At 38.1% G+C, this 19,861-nt stretch overlaps 2 protein-coding genes and 1 pseudogene across 4 annotated transcripts; 2 read left to right on the forward strand and 1 right to left on the reverse strand.

Moving 5' to 3' along the window:
- Positions 1–2,763: 2,763 nt before the first annotated feature.
- LOC113038678 (synaptosomal-associated protein 47-like) lies at positions 2,764–9,953 on the reverse strand. Of its 2 annotated transcripts, XM_026196280.1 has the most exons (6): positions 9,684–9,945; positions 8,529–9,068; positions 7,303–7,805; positions 6,194–6,309; positions 3,789–3,957; positions 2,764–3,199 (listed from the first exon to the last, which is right to left on the reverse strand). In XM_026196280.1, the coding sequence occupies exons 2-5, from the start codon at positions 9,020–9,022 to the stop codon at positions 3,811–3,813; spliced, it is 1,260 nt and encodes a 419-aa protein (XP_026052065.1). In that variant the 5' UTR covers positions 9,023–9,068; positions 9,684–9,945; the 3' UTR covers positions 2,764–3,199; positions 3,789–3,810. The 2 variants fall into 2 exon arrangements, with proteins under 2 accessions (XP_026052065.1, XP_026052072.1); XM_026196287.1 differs by lacking the exons at positions 2,764–3,199; positions 6,194–6,309 and having other exon boundaries at positions 3,793–3,957; positions 9,684–9,953.
- An 861-nt stretch (positions 9,954–10,814) lies between these two features.
- On the forward strand, positions 10,815–15,121 carry LOC113038698 (jmjC domain-containing protein 4-like). 2 transcript variants are annotated; one of them, XM_026196312.1, is made up of 4 exons: positions 10,815–11,246; positions 11,625–11,790; positions 12,696–12,753; positions 12,849–15,121. In XM_026196312.1, exons 1-4 carry the CDS (start codon positions 11,087–11,089, stop codon positions 12,990–12,992), a joined length of 528 nt encoding a protein of 175 aa, XP_026052097.1. In that variant the 5' UTR covers positions 10,815–11,086; the 3' UTR covers positions 12,993–15,121. The 2 variants fall into 2 exon arrangements, 1 of the variants encoding a protein (XP_026052097.1); XR_003274808.1 differs by lacking the exons at positions 12,696–12,753; positions 12,849–15,121 and adding an exon at positions 11,952–12,685.
- A 142-nt stretch (positions 15,122–15,263) lies between these two features.
- Positions 15,264–17,742, forward strand: LOC113038688 (zona pellucida sperm-binding protein 4-like; annotated as a pseudogene).
- Positions 17,743–19,861: the final 2,119 nt, after the last annotated feature.

Here is a 19,861-nt window from a genome sequence, read left to right on the forward strand (position 1 = left end):
GAATCAAAGTGCATGCTCTCATCAACCTTTTCCCATAACTGAGGCTGAAACTGATTGATTTACCATCAATAGAGACACCCATCTTCCCAGAGTTGTCCACCCCAAGTCCACCATGTAAACAGACCAGTAAGTCAAGGCCAGTAAAAATCACTAGCGTCTCCGCACCATCCGCTGCGAGGCAGAGCCGGATCTCAAGTACAGTGACTGTGGTTGGACCAGACCGCCGCCACTTCCTCACATTGCATGGCTGCTTCTAACCACACCAGTATGTGTTCATTCTCTCCATGTCTTCAGGATTCCCAATACAAGTAGCTGAAAGTTACGTGTAAAGAGTTTACATAGAAAATCCCAAAAGAGCGTGCTGTTTATCACGCAATGGAGAGGAGGGCAGTCAAGCGGAGTATCTTTGTGTTTGATGCTTAGGATGAGTCAATGTGCCTAGATTTTACGCAACAGAAGTGAAACAGGCAAACACTACACTTAGCTTATGCTGGATATACACTACAGTACACAATTTTAGGCCCGATTTTCACTTGATGACAATTTTATGGAGATCAACAAAAGCCTGAAATCTGAGGCAAATTGTTGCACGTACATGCACATGAAGATCACATGGTGTGAATCAGAGAAACTATCTGAGAGAAGCTCTGAATCACAAATTCCACAGGAATATTTAGCAGGCTAAACATCTGGATGGTATGTCCAAAATCAAAAAGTTCCCTATAATACAGTAGACACAAAACCAGTCTTAAGTCATTATTTTTTAATTATAGGTTTTTCTTTTATTACAAAAATCATTAGGATATTGAGTATCCATCCAGGATATCTTGTTCCATTAAGATATTTTGTAAATCTCCTGCAGTAAATATATCACAAACCTAATTTTTGATTAGGAATATGCATTATTAAGAAAAAATCTGGATAATTTTAAAGGTGATTTTCTCAATATTTAGGTTTTTTTGCACCCTCAGATTTTCAGATAGTTGTATCTTGGCCAAATGTTGTCCTCCTATCAAACCATACTTCAATGGAAAGCTACTGTACGGAGCCCCTCTGGTCCCACTTTAAACTTTAGAGTTGAAAGATTTACTTATCTTGAGGCCACGAGGGAGTACCTTGAGGCCACAAGTTACTATCTTGAGGCCACGATTTACTATCTTGAGGCCACGAGTTAGTTATCTTGAGGCCACGAGTAAGTATTTTGAGGCCACGATTTACTATCTTGAGACCACTAGTTACTTATCTTGAGGCCACGAGTTACTTATCTTGAAGCCATGATTTACTATCTTGAGACCACAAGTTACTTATCTTGAGGCCACGAGTTAGTATCTTGAGGCCACGAGTTAGTATCTTGAGACCACGAGTTAGTATATTAAGGCCACGAGTTAGTATCTTGAGGCCACGATTTACTATCTTGAGACCACGAGTTACTTATCTTGAGACCACGAGTTACTTATCTTGAGGCCACGAGTTAGTATCTTGAGGCCACGATTTACTATCTTGAGGCCACAAGTTAGTATCTTGAGGCCACAAGTTAGTATCTTAAGGCCACGAGTTAGTATCTTGAGACCATGAGTTACTTATCTTGAGGCCATGATTTACTATCTTGAGACCACAAGTTACTTATCATGAGGCCACAAGTTAGTATCTTGAGGCCACGAGTTACTTATCTTGAGGCCACGAGTTAGTATCTTGAGGCCACAATTTACTATCTTGAGGCCACAAGTTAGTATCTTGAGGCCACAAGTTAGTATCTTAAGGCCACGAGTTAGTATCTTGAGACCACGAGATAGTATCTTGAGACCATGAGTTACTTATTTTGAGGCCATGATTTACTATCTTGAGGCCAGGAGTTAGTATCTTGAGGCCACAAGTTACTATCTTGAGGCCATGATTTACTATCTTGAGGCCACAAGTTAGTATCATAAGGCCACGAGTTAGTATCTTGAGACCACAAGATAGTATCTTGACACCCCGAGTTACTTATCTTGAGGCCACAAGTTAGTATCTTGAGGCCCCGATTTACTATCTTGAGGCCACAAGTTAGTATCTTAAGGCCACAAGTTAGTATCTTAAGGCCTCGAGTTAGTATCTTGAGACCACGAGATAGTATTTTGAGACCACGAGTTACTTATCTTGAGGCCACGAGTTAGTATCTTAAGGCCACAAGTTACTTATCTTAAAGGCCACGAGTTAGTATCTTAAGGCCACGAGTTAGTATCTTGAGGCCACGATTTACTATCTTGAGACCACAAGTTAGTATCTTAAGGCCACGAGTTAGTATCTTGAGGCCACGATTTACTATCTTGAGACCACAAGTTAGTATCATAAGGCCACGAGTTAGTATCTTGAGGCCATGAGTTACTATCTTGTGCTTATTTATTGACACTTAAGACTGGTTTTGTGGTCCAGGGTCACATATTACTTTTTCAGTCTGTACGTATGTGTGCAGATATGCAGTGTTTCTTTGCAAAAATAAATAAATAATAATAATAATAATAATAAAAATAAAGAACCTACTGGCCTGCCATTAATAATCCTGAATTTTTTATAAAATCTTTCCCATTTTTAGCACATTGTTGAATCAACACTGAACTAAACTGAGATCAATAATGACACTATTATCATTTGTAGATCTGCTTTATCGCTAAATTGAATTTGTTTCATAATTTATTAACTTCGGAACATCGACACAGTTATTGAACTACACACTGAATACACATTGAACTAAATTGTTAAATAATGACATTGTCTTCTGTAGAGTAAACCTTAATAATCATATTTTTCTGTTTATTAATGTAAAGCTGCTTTAAAACCATTTTTATTGTATAGTTTAACTCATTTATCAACAAATCAATCCCCTTACATAAGAGTGACAACAAATAGTGACAATAAAAAGTGTCTGAGTTTATTTTACACTTCCCTTGATCACAAAACAAGTTAATAAATATAGCATTATGAGTTTACACTTATCAATAAATAAAAAATAAATCAGCACACATGAAACAATGAAAATAATTGAGGATTAGATAGAGTGCATTACTGTTAAAGGCTTGACAATGTACAGCATCTTGTGAAATTTTGAAATGTCATAATTTACACAACAACAGTAAATTGATTACAGTTACAGTTGTTTCTTTCCAGCTAGGTGAAGGTGCTTAACCACGCAAAATGACACTGGTTGCAGATCTATGTTGACCTGAGGAGAAAAATTTAAAACAATCAATATAGCTCAAGGTAATCAAGGTAACATCAAAAGGACCCTAAACCTCATGTTTTTCCATGTTAATATTCAAGTGTACAGTACAAGAAACAAATTAAGGGCAGGTTTCTGTTGTTCTTGCCAATAGCGCCAATTAAATAATGACATAATAAATAAAAACATTTATTAATTATCTATTATGCTTATGATAAAGTTTAATGTACAGATCTAGTTGCATAGCCATGTGTGTTATTCACATATATTTACCAAAACTACCAGTACTACTGGTATTGCCTCCTACCAGTACAAATATTATATGACACTTCACTTATGGGAATGTATGTTTATATTTAGCCTATAAAATGCATAACTTTTAACCAAAAAACATTTCAGTTATTATTGCTATCATATGCTATCATGATCAAACATCCATCCTGAACCACATTTCTTCTCTCAGCTCTACAGCTTTCTAAACATCCAAACCTTACTCATATAGATTATTTTTGTTTTAATGTACAAACAGTGCTCTATTGAGAAATACACTCTTTAATTTCTTTTTGTGTGTATATACCGGTGCATATCTTACCATTAATCTAGCGATTTTAAGTTCACAGTAGTTTCCTCATGCGGCGAGTGTGTCTGTTAATGTTCATGGTGGTGCGGTCAGCAGAACAGCTCAGTACATCCAGAGCCTCGTCTTGACGCTCCAGCTCTGTCTCAGCCTCCAGAGCTAGAGTCTTCAGCTGCTGGAGCATCTGAACAAACACAGCATACAAAATAATCATGTAGATAATGAATACTTGGGGTCTCAAATACAGATATAAGACAGGCCTTGAGGGTTGACTTCTTAATTTGAGCAAAGTTTACATTTTTAACTAATTATTTTGGCAGACTGATTGATTGACAGATGAGTCTGCAGTCTAGATGCTGGTGTTCAGCAGACGTCAAGGCGAATAAGTAATTCAGTCACGTGTGTATCTACTAGCTACCTTTGAATGCTCTGAATGAAGAGATCACAAATAAGGCATTTAGTGCTGTCCATTTGTGATCATTTCTTCCCATCTGGATTTCAATACAAGGTGTGAATGTGATGAAAGTGACAATAAGCCTAATCTATTTTGGTAGCCCTAGACACAATACCACTTATCCTTAAATATAATACCACTTAATCAATTGCTAATGAAGGGTTAACACCAATGGAGCAAGACAAATATTTTTTTTTGCATTATTATAAACAGTCTGTGCTGAGTCCATTCTTTACGGCAAGCGATGGCCCTGCCTCATTCCTTAAAAACATATTTTCCATCTCCTTGTGGCATTTTAACACGTTTGTTTTTAGTGTTTCTCAACCCAAAGCCATCCTGAAAAGTGATATTTGTGATGGTTGACCAACCATCAATTATGTCTGGTCATAGCAATAATATTGTGTTTTGAAATGGTTCAGCATGAAGAGCACCATTCCGCACATCCCCATTATAATCCACTCAATGAAAAACGGTCGACTGTTTTTGCGTCAGTGTTTATGTCTGGTTGCTGTGTAGCATGCAGCACCTCTTGAGAGGGTTTTACAGCTGGCACTGCGGCCGTCTGACGATGATGGCAGTTAGACCTTATATCTTTGTGTGGTGGGGGAATGCCTAGAGTCAACTTCCCACTCCTGTCTCGTAAAAATACAAGCCACAGACACGCCACACTAGTTTAAGTATGTTCGCTCAGATTTTTTGTCAAAATTCTGATTTGAACAAACCCCTGAGCCTGTTAAATGTAACTTGTCCCAACCTGTTATTATTATTATTCCTACAATTGTGCAGGTTGCTGAAAAGATGTGAACTGGTACATACGAAATTACCTGAAAATCAAAATCCCACAGAGAACCGAGGGAACAGAATATCATAGGCTCTTCTGGGCCTTTCTGCAACCACATAGTAATGCTCTAGCATCCAGCATAGTTTAAACAATAATATAATTTATTTTTATAGTAATATACAAAAAAATTATTTCCAGGTCATATGTTTACATATAATTAAATACAGGGTCCCCACACTTTGGTTAACTTCAAATTCAAGGACCCAAGGCTGCAGTAATACTAATACTGAGAAATATTTTTAGATTTATAATAAATGTTTTCTATGTGAGTTATTAATTGCTGTGATCAAAGTTGAATGTGCAGCATCATTACTGCAGCCTTTAGTGTCACATGATCCTTCAGAAATCATTCTAATATGCTGATTTGCTGCTCTGTTATAATTATTGGTGCTCAATCATTAATAACAGTTACTATAATCAGTATGCAACATTTTTTTCTGCTTTTTATTTTTGTGTAAATCATGAAACATTTAACCTTTCAGCATAAATTTCATAAATTTCAGCATAAATAATATTTCAAATGAAACTTTATAACACTATAACTTTATTAACATTATACATGCCTTTACTGTCACTTTTGAACAATTTATTTTGTCCTTGTTGAATGAAAGTATTTATAAAAAAAATTAATAAAAATAAGCACAGATGTTTTCTATATCTATATTGATAATCAGAAATGTTTCTTCAGGCAGCAAATCAGAATATTAGAATGGTTTCACTGAAGACTGGAGTAATGATGCTGTAAATTGAGCTTTGAATCACAGGAATAAATTACAGTCACATAAAAAAAAAATATTATAAATTGAAATAATATTCCACGATATTACTGTTTTATTGTATTTTTGATCAAATAAATGTAGCCTTAGTAAGCATAAGAGACTTCTTACAAAAAAACAAAATAATTTGACAGTAATGCAATGATGATAATCTTGGATACGTGAGAATATCTACACTTTAAATCACTTGTATATCAGTTCTTGCTTACTGAAATCAGCATATTTGTGATGTTAAACATCATATTAATCAACATTTCTGCCCCCATGAGGCCATATCCTTCTAATATATTTGTCTATTGTTGAAAACGCTGTGTGTTAGTGTAAAACTGAAACCAAACTTCTGTCAGACCTGTCTCAGCTCCTGTGCCTCTGCTTCAGTCACAGTGGGCTGAAGCACATGAAGCTGCAGTTGTGTCAGTTCACCAGCAGACAGCTCCACTGTCCCCTCCATGTCCTGCCCGTGACCTGAAGCCACACAGAAGGAGCTCTTATATTTCCTTGAATTTGATATTTAGATTAGAAGACAATGCTGCTAAACATTAACCAAGCAGCCTACAGAGGGAACTGTCTGGTGTTTTAATGAGCTGCAGTAGATGTTGGAGCGGGACTGCCACCATGTGGTAGAAATACCTCATGACTTTCAGTGTAAAAAATCAAGGATACAAATTTATCGAGTTAATGGGCCTGTAGTTTCATATAAAGTTTAATCATGTTTAGATTTAGTTGCTGTGCTTGCACTGTATTTATATTTTAAATATTCTCTTTATTTTTACCTTATGCCACTTGGGTCATTCAGATCAACCAAATATCAGAAACTTACACAGACACAATGTTTGATTTTGTTACTAAATATACTAATATATATATATATCTTTTGTGGGTAATTGTTCAGCCAGACCTGGTGTGTGATTATTAGTATGCAACAAATCCGGTGTAAATGATGTGCAATTAATTAGATTAAACATTTTAATTGATTGACAGCCCTAATTTATAGTAGAACGTTCAGTATTACTCAGAGGTCTGGTTTCAAGTGCAATTTATTTGAAGTGATGTTGTTTTATATAATGTTATTTTGTATAAACGATAAATCCCTTTTGATATTTGTACAGGCCACCACAATGATTTTCTATCCGAGTTAGTGTTGAATGCAGTTAGAGTCTTAATTGTAGGCTATATTAACAAGTGTAGATATAGATAGTGAAAAAGATGCATTGAGATTGACATTTACTCGGGATTAAAAGACTAACAACTGAGACTTTAGACTTCATTTGTAACATATTGAAATTCTGCTGCAGAGCAATGATACTCTGCTCTCTTTCCATTCATAACCCATCCATAATTTTAATTCAAATGTCTCAAGTTATTTCCCATGTGTTATATAATTTACTTTTATTTAGATTAAAATAAAAGCTGGCATTGAAGTTCTTAAATGAAATAAGACTGTCAAAACAAGTGTACCTGCACTCCAAATGTTTCCTCCACCCTCTGGGCTTCCTGGTGTGGTTGCCGAAGTTGCCTGAAATGCTGCATAGTCACGTGTGATCACAACTTTCTTCTTATACTGCATCTCCAGTACAGACAAAGCTTCAGTCATCCTGGCCGAGAGAATTCGGAAACAGATGTCAGGTTTCCCGATGAAGCGCTGCCGAACACTGATCTCGTAGGGGCTGTGCACATAGACATCATCCACCTCTTCCTTCTCAAAGCAATGGAGGAGCTGTCCGTTTGCATCTCGAACCTCCAGAGAGGAGACCAACACTATCAAGCTACCTGGTTTCATGGTTCCAGAGCTTCCAACATGGGAGACAATAGCTGGAATGCTGGTTATGACTTTGTGGCCTTTGCCTGAACCTTTAGCACAGGCTGCTTTGGCCGCTGCCTCAGACTTAGCCTGCTGGTGGCTCTTCCATGGCAGCTTGCCAAAAGGCCACCAAGAAGGACACTCAAGTTCAGAGAGAAGTCTGCACAAAAGAGAGAAAAATATGGCATCATTTAATTAAGTCATTAAGTCATCATTAAGTAAATCAATCAGTGGGTGTTCTTGACATCCCAATGAATATAATTTACATGTATTAATTTAGCAGACACTTGACTGATTACAAATGAATAATGCAACAAACTAAATTTTGAAATGGCTAAACTATGAAAGGCCATAATATCGAGAAGCTCTGAGATTATTGGACCTGTTAATTTCCTATTTTCTTGTTTATGTCCATATGTAAAAAAAAAAAAAATGACCTCAATGAACTCCTTATTTGCTGCTTATTAATAGTTTATAAGGTAGTTGTTAAGTTTAGGGTACTGGGTAGGATTATGGATGTCATGCATTAAATGTACTTTATAAGCACTAATAAACAGCAAATATGTTAATAATAGACATGCTAATAAGCAACTAGTTATTAGTGAGAATTGGACCCTATACTAAAGTGTTACCAAAAAAGTAAAAAAAAAAAAAATATCTGCAAAGCTGTCAGCTTGGAAGGGTTTTTTTTTTTTTTTTTTTTTGAAGAAAAACACATTAGAGCGACAAATAAACATAAATGAATTAGAACATATAAAGTGGGACATGCTTGATATTAAAAGGATTTATTATAAAGCAAAATATTCCATTAAAGCTCTAATTAAAATTTGAAGCAGCATTCATATCTCTAGTAAATGTTATGTATCACAGGAGCAAAACCTACTTATCTGCCACGCTCAGGTCTGATTCTATGTTGTCCAGGCCCTGAATCATGTTGTCAAACTGCTCTCCCTGGTGGTCCAGGACTTTTCCAGTGTCCTCCAGCCTCCGCTGGGCTCCAGATATCAGGCTGATCAGCTCCTGGCCCTTACTGAGAGCAGCCTCAGCTCCACGGGGCTCTGTGGGTGACAGCAGCCGCTCCCTCCAGAAGTGCTCTAGCACGTGGTAAACCGCAGTACGGCAAGGCTTGAGAGAGCCAAACCAGTGCTTGGTGTTTCCCTGCTCCAACACAGTAAGAGCACTGAAAATGAAGCCGGAGGTCTCCATCTTGATCTCCATGATGCGGGAGAGCCTCAGGCTGATCAGATTCTCCTGATTCGGCTCGGAGTTGAAGCGAAGGGTTGTGCGAGTTAAGGAGAGGATGCCGCTGGCCCAGCGTTTCTCGCTGTTGATGTAATAAGAGCCAGGCCAGCTATGGATGGATGCCTCCTGGCTCATCTTTTTCTGATGATTTGGCACAGCTGCCCTGACTTAGGGAGCCCACCTGCCAAGAGAGTGGTGTAAACCGAAAATTAATAAGCAGTCATCAGCCACTTTTATTTACATCAACTGACTTCCTTTAGAGGAACACAAAAACAGAAGGCACAGAAAGAATCTAAGGGAGTCAATGGATTTAAGATTACATTGATTAATATATTATAAGATTAGATTAGATTCAACTTTATTGTCATTGCACATGTAAGGTACAGGGCAATGAAATGCGGTTAGCATCTAACCAGAAGTGCAATAAGCAGTAAGTACAGGATATACAGTGTCAACAATACGTTACAAATGTATAATAAATATACAGATAAGGCAGTACTATGGACATAATTTACAGATTTTAAATACTAGTATCAGCATGATATACAGATAGGTGTACTATGAATATATGAATATCATACTCTAGTGCAATGTACATCATGCTTCACATCTTTCGTTTTTATTGAAGAACATGCATTTAATAAACTGTGGATAATGAATCCAATTTCTGATTTAAATCATTATTTAAAAACCTTTTGCATTTATTTTTCACGTGGTAGTGACAGTAGATGCTGGTGTGGCTGGCAATACGTGATATACGCAAAACAAACACCGCGGAGATCATTTAATGTCATACCTTTGAGGATGATATTGACTTGATAGTGACAGCTACAGCAGGGTGTGACGGGTTTCACGCATTAAATAATCATTTACCTTCGCATCGTAGTCAGTTTATTTATTGTTCCAACTCACTGTTTCCCATTAAAGTTTAATACAACGCCCTCAATAAGAAAGTAAAAACATCAGACTCTGTTTCTATGCCACGTAGCAGCGAATGTAAACAAGACTGAACCAAAAGACTGAGTGTTTTAGTGCGCTCATGTTTACACTCCGATGTGCAAACATAATTTATAAAAGGTTCCGCAAATCTGGCGGTGGTGCATTATATATGTCTAGTTAAGGACACAGTCTTTTATTTATTTAAAGGTAATTTACAGAGATTTAATTAACTTGCTTTATTGTGTTAGACAGCTCATTTTTTAGGCACGAAGATGAGCAAATCATTGAGTAGGTGTGCACACGTTTCTTTTCCGGTGGGCAACTGGGTATCGTAGACATGTTCCAAAGTCAGCGCAGAAAATATGGAAAAATATAATCGCCTCGTATAGATATTTCAATAACACGTAAACTTGACGTTGAACCGTCGATACATTAACTTTTTAAGTTGGTTTAAAATAACTAACATTACGCAAACCTGTCATCATCAGGGAACCATGAGGCTGTTAAAATGTGTTGTAGCCGGCAGCCATATCACCCTGGAGTTTCCCACTGAAGCTAAGCAGGGTTGAGCCTGGTCAGTACCTGGATGGGAGACCTCCTGAGAAAGCTAGGTTGCTGCTGGAAGAGGTGCTAGTGAGGCCAGCAGGGGGTGCTCACCCTGTGGTCTGTGTGGGTCCTAGCGCCCCATTGTAGTGATGGGGACGCTATACTGTCAACGAGCACCGTCCTTCGGATGAGACGTTAAACCGAGGTCCTGACTCTCTGTGGTCATTAAAAATCCCAGGATGTCTTTCGAAAAGAGTAGAGGTGTGACCTCGGCTTCCTGGCTAAATTCGCCCATTGGCCTCTGACCATCATGGCCTCCTAACAATCCCCATATCCGCTGATTGGCTTCATACCTCCGTCTCCTCTCCACCAGTAAGCTGGTGTGTGGTGGGCGTTCTGGCGCAATATGGCTGCCGTCGCATCTTCCAGGTGGATGCTGCACACTGGTGGTGGATGAGGAGATACCCCCTGTCTATGTAAAGCGCTTTGAGTGCCTAGAAAAGCGCTATATAAATGTAAGGAATTATTATTATTAATTATTAGCTGATGACTGTATGTGGAATAACGTGGGGAAACTTCATGTTAGTGAATAAACAAAGGCTGTGCTCGATTCTGACATGCCATGGATAGAGAAACCTTTCACAACTGCAGCAGTTTGGTCAAAATGCCCAGGCAGATCCATCAACAGCACTGCTCATCTCATTTCATGAGTACATGGGGAGAGAAATACCCTACTCAAAATTCTTCAAGAACTACTTGATCCCGAATCAACCCTGCATTTTTTCCAAAAAATTCACAGAAGACTGGAACTGCAGAAAAAACTGGATCACAGCTGATGGCAAACCTAACTTCCAAAGACTTCTACATGAATTTGGTGAGCAGAGAATGCATTTTTAAATTATACATGCATCAATGTGTCATGCATTATAAGTTAGAAATTATAAATAGGTCCTGCTCCAGGTCTAAAATCTAGATTGAAGAAATAAATGTGATAGCCTCACATTACAGAACTGTAACGTTTCCCTTTCAGCTCCTCTAAGGCATATTTGAAACATGTAACATATCTTGCATTGCTGGATTAAAAATCAACTAAATTAGAAACTGTAAGATAATTTTGTTGTGCATTGATGAATAGCATTTTTAAGATGACCCCTTGGGAAAATAGCTAATGCAATGTGATAACAAAATAAAATAAAATCTAAATATATAATCAATATGTTATATGCATAAATAGCCTGATTTTATAATGCAGATGAGACTCCTGTGCCTGTTGCAAACTGCAGTGCAAAAGAATACAACTCCAACCCGAAGCAGATCTTGCCTTTTAAGGAGTTTATCCAGTACTGGAGAGAGTACATTCAGAATGGGCATTCTTCACCCAAAGGATGTCTTTACTTAAAGGATTGGCATATGCAAAGGTACAGCTCTTCAGAAGAGTGTAGCATGGATTATTGTTCAATAGCTTTGAATGTGATGCATAAGATTAGCTTGGAACCGTTGTAGTAAAATACAGGAAAAATAGATGTATAAAAGGCTTTTGTACTTTACATAATGTCAAGTGTGTTTATGTTCATTTTAGGAACTTCTCTGAACATAATACTTACAAGACCCCAATTTACTTCTCCTCTGATTGGCTGAATGAATATTGGGACACAATTGAAGTGGATGATTATCGATTGTCATATACATTTGTCATATACAGTACAGTTGGGTGTAAAAGTCTGTATCCACGTTTAAGTCTTTGGATTTTGACAAAATGTACAACAAAGGAACATTTTGATGTAAAATGAAGAAATATGTATTATTGGACTGTCATTTGCACAAAATTGTCTTTTGGAAAACACAGGATTGCTCTTTCGAGCGTTCTTAAATAATGCTGAATAATGTGCTTTTACTGAAGCAAAAGAGGACATACCAAATGCTAAGAAATTATTGTTTGTGTGGACACGTCTTTGGTTCGGTCTGAGTGTCCGTTCCGGATAAAGGGGGTTCGAAACTCACGCAACCTTGTGGGTGTTGTCAGGAGTAAATTAATCAGTTGTATTAGAGTCAGAGTTAGAGTTAGATAGTTGTGTCGTCATCGTTATTGTGTCATATATGTGTTAGGGCAGTATATTATTAGATTATCAGGTTATATTAGTAATAGTATATTGTTAATATTAATTAAAGTAGTTATATTACAGTATTGTTATATGAATTAGATCAGGTTTTTTGGATTGCTTTGTTTTTTTGGATTTGGATTGGACTGCTTTTTGATTTGGATTGCCCTTTTGGATTTGTTTGCTTTTTGTGACCTCTTCCTTTTTCCTTGTAATGGAGCCAGCAAGAAAGAGGAATCCTCCCCTGTCTGGGATTTTTTTTTAATGGTTGGTCACAATAAGGTATGTGTATTATTATTGTTTAACTGTCTTGATCTAATAATAATACTCACTATAAGGCTGTATTATATTTCATGTCTATTCGTTTATGTTTCTAGGTGAAATGCTTGCTGTGTCCAAAGGAGATGACATACAACAATTACACCTCCTCCATGCTCAGGCATTATCGAGCACTGCACGAGCATGCACAGACTACTAACAATCTTTATCAATCAAATCAAATCAATATTTATCCAAAGTGAATCTCACAAGATCTGAGGATCCACTATTGGGCTCAACATAAACATCTGTATCCTCATTTACAGCTGGCACTGACATTTTTATGTTTCCCCGCATCCTCTGTTCTATGCGAAAGGATCTTTTCCAAGGCTGGAGAGGTTCTGTCCAAAAGGAGGAAGCCCCAACACACTTGAAAAAATTCTGTTCCTCAATAAAAAGAATGTGTGATCCTTCCTTCACCCACCCCAAACTGCAGTGTTGCAGTTTGTTCCTCTAAATCCACAGTCCCATAAGCACAACACTGCACTAAAACTAGTAGCAGTTTAATGCACAAAACACACCAGAAACAATTCTTAACCTTTCCCACCCCACACTTTTCTGTTGCAACTTGCGTTATTACACTCCCTCCACCATAAGAACTACACTCAACACAGTCTCGCTTTTGTTGTTCCTACTGTCACTATCCAAACAATTTATGAATAATGAATGAACTGTATGTGACAGTTTTCTCTGCACAAGTAAATTCAGACAGAGAGAGAAACATATTTTATTTGATACCCAGGCAATGGACAAATGTCTGCTCAGGTCATTGATTCTGTTTTTTTTTTTATTGGTCTGCTATTTCTTTGCACAGTAGCTAGGCTCCTCCCCTTTCAGCTTGATTGATTACCTTTGATTCTCCTCTGGACCTGTAGAGTTTATGCATTAACAAATGAGAACGTTCTGGAATGTCACTAGCCAATGGAAGGCTTGATAAAATTCTGAGATTTTCTGAAGTTTACTATTACATTTTGACAGTTTGTCTATGGTAGACAATGAATGTCATTTAAAAAGCACCTGATATGACTCAATTAATAGAGAATATTCATAAAAATCCCTCTTTTTTTTTTAGAGTTTTTTTTTTGTTTATCATTGGAAAAGATTTGGAAAAATGTAGAATTACAGTACATCACTCCCAAAAGAATCCTCTGCAGTGAATGGGTGGCATCAGAATGAAAGTCCAAAGAGCTGATATAAATATCACAAAAATTCACAAGTAATTCACATCAATTACTGTCTTTTGAAGGGAAAGGCTGTGTGTTTCTAAGAAACAAATCCATCGTTAAGAAGTTTTTAACTTCAAACTATTGCAAACTATTCATAATCCCAGTTAAAGGTGCCAAAGAATGCACTGATACAATATTTTAAATATCTACATAAAAGGTATGTGGTTTGGGTAAGGCAAAAAATCTCCAGAAATGGATTTACATGTCCATTTACAACCCTGCATTTGTCCCTAGAATTATTTGGAAGGGTCATGAATAATAATGCTGACTGGCTGTTTCACAGCACAGTTTTCTTCTGTCCAGTGTGAACGATGAAGAGATTAGGCATCCAACCTGATTTGTTTGAGCCTGTATCAGACGAAGAACCAGATTTTGAGAGATTTTGCAGGAATGTTTAGCGTCTGAGTCAGGGGTAGGCAAGTTCAGTCCTAGAGAGCCGCAGTCCTGCACTGTTCAGCTCCAAACTTGAAAAAACCCTCACCTTCTTCTTCTTCTTCTTCTTCTTCTTTTTAATGTTTAACGGCGGTTGGCATCCAGCATAATTGGTGCATTACCGCCACCCTCTGCTCCGGAGTGTGGATCAGAAAAACAGGTTCATATATTCATTTACCCCATTCCCTCCTACTCCCCTATCATATATATCCACACACTTCACCATTATTCTACTCTATTATAAACCCTCACCTGCCTGTAGCCTTAGTGATCCTGAAGACATTGATGAGCATGTTCAGGTGTGTTTGATTAGGGTTGAAGCTGAACTCTGCAGGTATGCGGCTCAGGACCGAACTTGCCTAACCCTAACCTCTGAGTGAATGAGGCTTGAGAGAGTTGTCAGTGAAGATGTGGACGCAGCGTCTGTGTTGCTGTCATAAGCATTTTTGGACTTGTCTTTTCCACTTTTTTGACAATTGAGAAAGTAAATAAAGAAGGACAGCGATATCTTTATCTATCTTAATTGCTAAATATTTGAAAACATTTTGGTCTTTTTTGATTTATTTATCAGTTTTAATAGCAATATCTGGCTAACTAACTTGGTAGGTACTAACTAACTAAAGAAACACCATGTTAACAGAATTTAAGAACCAATTACAATCAGATTAGTAAGATATTTTGTGCATTTACTCTATGTTCAAAATGGGAAAAAATAAGAATTGAATCTTGAGATTCAACTAGAATCACCCAGTTGTTAATGAAGAAGGAGGGACTATTGTTAATTAGCTGAAATCTATAGAATACAAAAAGGCCAAAGGGCAGCTTCTCCACTTTGTGTTTAGCTGTTGAACAATGGCTGGAAGTTGGTGTCTGGTTCAGATTTTGGGGGTTTGTGTTTTCTGTCATGCTGTTCCACAGTGGAGTAAATCACTACAGGACGCTCAAGCCCTGATGATCAAGCAAACTGACCAGCAATTTCAGTTCCAGAAGCCAGTTCAACGGTTAACTAACCAGCACTTTCCACCTCAGAAGCCAGTTCAACAACTACCTAAACTGCAGTTTCCACTTCAGAAGCCAGTTGAACAGCTAACGAACCAGCACTTTCCGCTTCAGAAGCCAGTTCAACAGCTAACGAACCAGCACTTTCCACTTCAGAAGCCAGTTCAACAACTACCTGAACTGCAGTTTCCACTTCAGAAGCCAGTTGAACAGCTAACGAACCAGCACTTTCCGCTTCAGAAGCCAGTTCAACAGCTAACGAACCAGCACTTTCCACTTCAGAAGCCAGTTCAACAACTACCTAAACTGCAGTTTCCACTTCAGAAGCCAGTTGAACAGCTAACGAACCAGCACTTTCCGCTTCAGAAGCCAGTTCAACAGCTAACGAACCAGCACTTTCCACTTCAGAAGCCAGTTCAACAACTACCTGAACTGCAGTTTCCACTTCAGAAGCCAGTTCAACAGCTAACGAACCAGCACTTTCCGCTTCAGAAGCCAGTTCAACAACTACCTAAACTGCAGTTTCCTCTTCAGAAGCCAGTTAAACAGCTAACGAACCAGCACTTTCCGCTTCAGAAGCCAGTTCAACAACTACCTAAACTGCAGTTTCCTCTTCAGAAGCCAGTTAAACAGCAGTTTCAGAAGCCAGTAGTGCAGGCGGAGCCCCTTGATAAATGTGCTGTAGCTGATTATGAGCAAATCCAATGTGGTCTACCTGGGATCAGTGCTTTAACGGACCGCAGTGTTTCTATGGGAGGGCGGGTAAGTGTTCTCAATATTATGCTGTTCGTGTTAAACTGATTCCCTGCATTAACCTGCTATTGTACCCTTTTTTTTTTTTTTTTTTTTTTTTTTTTTTCTCTAGTGACCGTACAGTGTATTAGAGACGGTCAGTTTGTGGTAGTGGTGTCTAGAGATGTTACTCTGCCTCGACTGAGTCTGGATTCGGTTCGTCTACTGGGTGGAAATGACCCACCTTGTGCTCCTGTGGGGTCCACACCTTCTTTTGCTATATACCAGTTCCCTGTGACGGCATGTGGCACGAGCGTGATGGTTAGCAGCTGCTGCTGGTTTTATTCTGCATGGCTTATGTTGGACAGGATTCTGACACTGTTCTGTTCACAGGAGGACAGCGGATATGTGGTGTATGAAAACAGAATGACCTCATCGTATGAAGTGGAGATTGGACCGTATGGTTCCATCACAAGGGACAGTCATTTTGAGTAGGTGATCTATGGCTTGGTGTGAACATCAATCCCTGGTAAATGCTACAAGCTCGCTGTGTGTTGTCCAGGTTTCTCTTCCAGTGTAGATACTCTGGAACTTCTGTGGAAGCTCTGGTTGTGGAGGTCAACTCTGTTCCTCCACCTCCACCAGTAGCTGCTCCTGGACCTCTCCGGGTGGAGCTCCGGCTGGCCAATGGCCAATGTGTCACCAAAGGCTGTGCTGAAGGTAAGGTCTTGTCCTGTGTCTGCCTAAAGCCTTTTTTAAACTTGAGTCTGGTTAAACCCCGGTGTTCCTCAGGGGATGAGGCCTACACGTCCTACTACAGTGACTCCGATTATCCCATCACAAAAGTCCTGCGAGAGCCTGTGTATGTTGAGGTGCACATTATGGAGAGGACTGACCCCAACATTGTCCTGATGCTGGGACGTTGTTGGACAACTTCAACCCCGAGTCCACTCAGTCTCCCCCAGTGGGACCTTCTGATCGACGGGTCAGTGTACAGCCAGTTATCCAGTTAGTCTGCTGGGAGTCACTTTCTAACCTTCTCCTTTGTCTTCAGATGCCCTTACCAGGACGACCGCTATCTGACCACACTGGTTCCAGTGACTGGATCGTCTGGTCTCCAGTTCCCAACCCACTACAAGCGTTTTGTTGTGAAGATGTTCACCTTTGTAGATCCAGCCTCACTGGCTGCTCTGCAGGAAACCGTATGCCCCCCCTCCCTTTACTTGAATATTTGTGTAGTTAATACTTGTGGATTCTAGGACTTGATCCTCTTCCTTTCCTGTCAGGTCTTCATCCACTGCAGTACAGAGGTGTGCCATCCATTATCTGGCTCTTGTGAGCAAAGCTGCACCAGGAAACGTGAGTTCTTGCTTTCTCTTTGATAGGAGGAACTGAACTTTTTTTTTTTTTTTTTTTTTTTTAGTGCATTCTCATGGCTGACTTTTTCTTTCAGGAAGAGACACCCATCTCAAGGCTGTCTCTGGGGAGCAGACTGTGGTTTCTAGTGGAGAAGTTACTGTGGTCATGTAAATCTAGTGTTTTTAATAAACTTTGCAGAACCCTGAGGTATCTTTTTGTCTGTTTTTTTTTTTTTCTTCTCTTGAGAACCCTGAAAATAACTTTTAATTACACTTTTTAATTTTCTTTGTCCAAAGGGCAATACAATCGAGAGTGAGCTCTATAGAAAGCTTGATACTTTTAAACTAAGCTACCAAAACCAGAGGTGGGTACTAACGAGCTACATTCACTTGAGTAAATGTTTGGGGTAACTAATACTTTTTGGAGTACATTTAAAGATGGGTACTTTTACTCAATTTTATTTTTTTTGGGGGGGAGGGGTACTTTAACGTCATTACTGTGGGCCACGCTCCTCTCATTACTTAATGCAATAAATGTTATAAATGCTTCAGTTTGATCCAAATGCACAGTCTACTTTTCTCTGGGCAATGAGAAATTCCCATTTGTGACATTCATTCTTTTGAGTCAATTGTTCAAACCAGTTGGCTAACCATTTGAACTGGTTAGTGAATTAGTTTTAAATGACTTGTTCAGTATCCTGCTGAGCGTTTGAAACCGTTCACTCAAGAGTTGTAACATTTAAGAACGGAGCGTTGAAGGCTATTATTTGCTTGCGATGAAGCTCTGTATTCAATGAACGCCACCTGCTTTCTCTACAGTTCAACCGGTATAACTTGGGCTACACTCGATTACAATACACGAAAATGTTATGGCATGACACCTAATAAGTAAACAGACAGGTTTTTATAATAAACTAGGCTACTTTGACCATTGCATATTCTAATTAACAACTTATGAAAAGTGAGAATCCAGATATTTCATTGTAGTTCATGCTTCTGGGAATGTTCCTAATAAAAATGAGGAAAAAAAAAAATCTTAATTTGCCAATATGCTGTGTCACATGAGGTTGTCATGTGACACAGCATATTGGAAAATTTAAATTTTTATGCCTATGCCTAGACACAATGATTTCCACAATATTTACGCTTGCAGAAATATACATTTGTTTACATTTTGCAGAACAGACGAAAGAAGATCAGTCAATGTGCTTTTGGTTCGTGATGTTCAGTAACTTAGCGGTCATGTTAGGAGTTTACACTTCGTGTCAGAGGTTATTTATACATATATATAATACATATATTGATTTATTACCAGTGCTGGAAACAGTTTTTGGAACCTGTGAGATTTTGTTTAGGATTTGTTTAGGAATAAAAAGATAAAAAGAGCATCACTGATAGTAAATCAACATACTGGAATGATTTCTGAAGGATTATGTGACCATGAAGACTGGAGTAAAGGCTGATGAAATACTTTTTCTTGAGTAAATATTTCTATAAGTACCTTTCCTTGAGGTAAATTTTTGGGTACTCTACCCACCTCTGACCAAAACCCAATATTCTTTGAAAGTAATCCATATGAAAACAATATAATGTCCATCTTTCATTTCTCCCTTCATTATATCATGTATATAATTCGACCACATGCTAATTATATAATGTTCCACATGAAGCTCACAGCTTGTAAACGGCCATACCATAGAAAACAAAGCAGTGAGACTGTTCAAGGGTTTTTTTTTGTTTTTTTTTTACTGCACGAGCTCCCCAAAACTTTTACTGTTTGCTTTGCGCTGAGAGGAGTAAGACCTAATTCACCCCAAGAAAATGTGCAGAGGACTACCTCCAAAAAGAATACCAAAATACCAGTTTGCTAAAGCAGTAATATTTTTCAATATTTTTATGATTTAAAACAATCTTTCTATTTTAATATATTTAAGTTTAATTTATTCCTGTGATCAAAGCTACATTTTAAGCATCATTTACTCCAAGTGTAACAATATACACCATACCATTCAAAAGCTTGGAGTCAGTGTGTGTATATATAGAAATTAAAACCGTTATTTAGCACACGTGATGAATAAAAACAGTTAATACGATGTGTTACAATGCTGTTCTTTCAGTTTCTCAAAAAAAAAAGAACTTAAAAATATTCTTAGCTCTTTTCAATTTTTTTTTTTGTATTATTTTTTTTTTTTTTAGTAGAATATTTGAATATTAGAATGTTTTCTAAAGGATCGTGTGATGCTAAAAAAATCAGCTTTGAAAGTGAACTTTGATCCTAATAAACTGTTTAACTGCACTCGCAAGTGAATCTCAAATGATTTTGTG

The sequence above is a fragment of the Carassius auratus genome, chromosome 2 (genome assembly GCF_003368295.1).
Source record: "Carassius auratus strain Wakin chromosome 2, ASM336829v1, whole genome shotgun sequence".
Taxonomy (NCBI): Eukaryota; Metazoa; Chordata; class Actinopteri; order Cypriniformes; family Cyprinidae; genus Carassius; species Carassius auratus.

What these genes read in the sequence shown, in the direction of transcription:
- LOC113038678 (XM_026196280.1), bottom strand. Translation starts at nt 9,022, where the DNA reads ATGAGCCAGGAGGCATCCATCCATAGCTGGCCTGGCTCTTATTACATC. An exon ending in GACCTGAGCGTGGCAGATAA is followed by an intron (nt 7,806 to 8,528) that starts GTAGGTTTTGCT and finishes TCTTTTGTGCAG; the next exon opens with ACTTCTCTCTGAACTTGAGT. An exon ending in AGGCACAGGAGCTGAGACAG is followed by an intron (nt 3,958 to 6,193) that starts GTCTGACAGAAG and finishes GTGTTTGTTCAG; the next exon opens with ATGCTCCAGCAGCTGAAGAC.
- LOC113038698 (XM_026196312.1), top strand. Translation starts at nt 11,087, where the DNA reads ATGGGGAGAGAAATACCCTACTCAAAATTCTTCAAGAACTACTTGATC. An exon ending in AAGGATTGGCATATGCAAAG is followed by an intron (nt 11,791 to 12,695) that starts GTACAGCTCTTC and finishes TAATGGAGCCAG; the next exon opens with CAAGAAAGAGGAATCCTCCC. An exon ending in TAATGGTTGGTCACAATAAG is followed by an intron (nt 12,754 to 12,848) that starts GTATGTGTATTA and finishes TTATGTTTCTAG; the next exon opens with GTGAAATGCTTGCTGTGTCC.